Raw genomic sequence first — 1,445 nt, forward strand, 5'->3', positions numbered from 1 at the left:
CTACTGGTGTTTCTCTTCTTTCATGGTTTGTGCAGTTACATTTGACCCATGAAAATAAAGACTTCCTTATGATATAGTATCGCTGTGCTTACTGCTCTTCTTAAGTGAAGCATTTGTGTTGCCGGTGACGAATCTAGCGGAGTGGAGAAACTGACGGTGTGTTTATTTTCCAGAGTGCGGTGAGGCAGGGGAACCGACTGCACATGAATGTGTACGAAACTCGAGGCCAGCCGACGAGGGTTGCCACCACCAAGGCCAGCGGAGCAGAACCCAAGAGGGGCTTCAGGCCCCCACAGCACTGCCCTTCACTTGCTCAGGTGGTCAGTCGCAAGGTCCAGGCTGCAGTGCCAGAACAGGGCATGGTAAGAGCCCAGCACAGGCTTCATTCTTACTGCATCTATCCACTGCTGCGCCCATATGTTTGCATGCACATAGATGATGTTCTTTTGTTGCTCAGGTGATCATGAAAGAAGTAAAAGGGACCAAAGAAGAAGACAAGACTCCTCCAGCCTGGTTCACCTCCTACATGGAGAAGGTAAGAACGTCCTGATGAGTGTCATAGCAGTAACTCCGCTAAACGACTGATGACTAAAGTGCTTGCTACTGCATTCAGTTCAAGGACCAGGTAGTTCGTGAGGCAGTGGAAAAGATCTGTCGGGAGTTTTCAGGACAATGCTGCATCCACAAACCCCTGGGAGGGGGAGGAGGAGCAGCAGGAGGAGCTGGTGGAGCTGGTGGAGGTAGAGTGGAAGCTGTAGGAGGAGCAGAGACCCAGCAGGTCCCCGAGGTGTCCTCTTCCACTCTGCCTGGAGCTCCGTCCTCCTCAACTCCTCCCTGCTCGTCCTGCAGGGGGCAGACTACTGGAGGAGGCTATCAGTGCAGGTATGTGTTGTTGAGTAAGTTCAGTCTTTGGATTCTGCTTGTTGATTTATCTTTGTTGGTGAAAGACGCTGTCCCGGTGTGGCAGTAGGCCTGGGTTTAACTCTAACACTTGTCAGTGTACAAATGAATAAGCTGCAAGACGTTGTTACCAAGCAGAGCAGGGCGATATGCCCCAAAATATTTATCACGATATGCATTTGAACATTTGTGATAACGATATAATTGACACGAGACAACATGCTTTACAACTCCACAACTTTGTTAGTGCAAAAAACCATCAATGTATTTCCACTTAAACAAGCAGCTGTTTTTATCTGCATTAAAGTTATATAAACATGTAACAATGCAAATTCTTGCTGACAGTTTAACCAAAAGGCGTTTCAGTGGAAACTGGCCGACACATCCTCAGCATAACCATGTGTAACGTCCACAAAACTTAAAGAGGTCATACACACACAATACGGTAATATTATGTTGAAGCACAGTACGTATCACTCCGCGAGGCTCCGCCTACGACAGCCGTAATGCTCCGACAATCCATCAAGCGGTGCGGCTTCGTAGCT

At 48.3% G+C, this 1,445-nt stretch overlaps 1 protein-coding gene across 1 annotated transcript; it reads left to right on the forward strand.

Annotated features, from left to right (window-relative positions):
• Window positions 1-6: 6 nt before the first annotated feature.
• On the forward strand, window positions 7-1,123 carry LOC102302860 (next to BRCA1 gene 1 protein-like). The gene is made up of 3 exons (XM_005953593.3): window positions 7-362; window positions 458-535; window positions 614-1,123. The coding sequence occupies exons 1-3, from the start codon at window positions 204-206 to the stop codon at window positions 968-970; spliced, it is 594 nt and encodes a 197-aa protein (XP_005953655.1). The 5' UTR covers window positions 7-203; the 3' UTR covers window positions 971-1,123.
• Window positions 1,124-1,445: the final 322 nt, after the last annotated feature.

The sequence above is a fragment of the Haplochromis burtoni genome, unplaced genomic scaffold (genome assembly GCF_018398535.1).
Source record: "Haplochromis burtoni strain Fernald_Lab_line unplaced genomic scaffold, NCSU_Asbu1 Contig_5911, whole genome shotgun sequence".
Classification (NCBI taxonomy): Eukaryota; Metazoa; Chordata; class Actinopteri; order Cichliformes; family Cichlidae; genus Haplochromis; species Haplochromis burtoni.

Excerpts from the sequence above, each read along its gene's own strand:
- LOC102302860 (XM_005953593.3), top strand. The coding sequence starts at position 204 with ATGAATGTGTACGAAACTCGAGGCCAGCCGACGAGGGTTGCCACCACC. Across the intron at positions 363-457 it reads CAGTGCCAGAACAGGGCATG|GTGATCATGAAAGAAGTAAA; the intron begins GTAAGAGCCCAG and ends TTTGTTGCTCAG. Across the intron at positions 536-613 it reads TCACCTCCTACATGGAGAAG|TTCAAGGACCAGGTAGTTCG; the intron begins GTAAGAACGTCC and ends TACTGCATTCAG.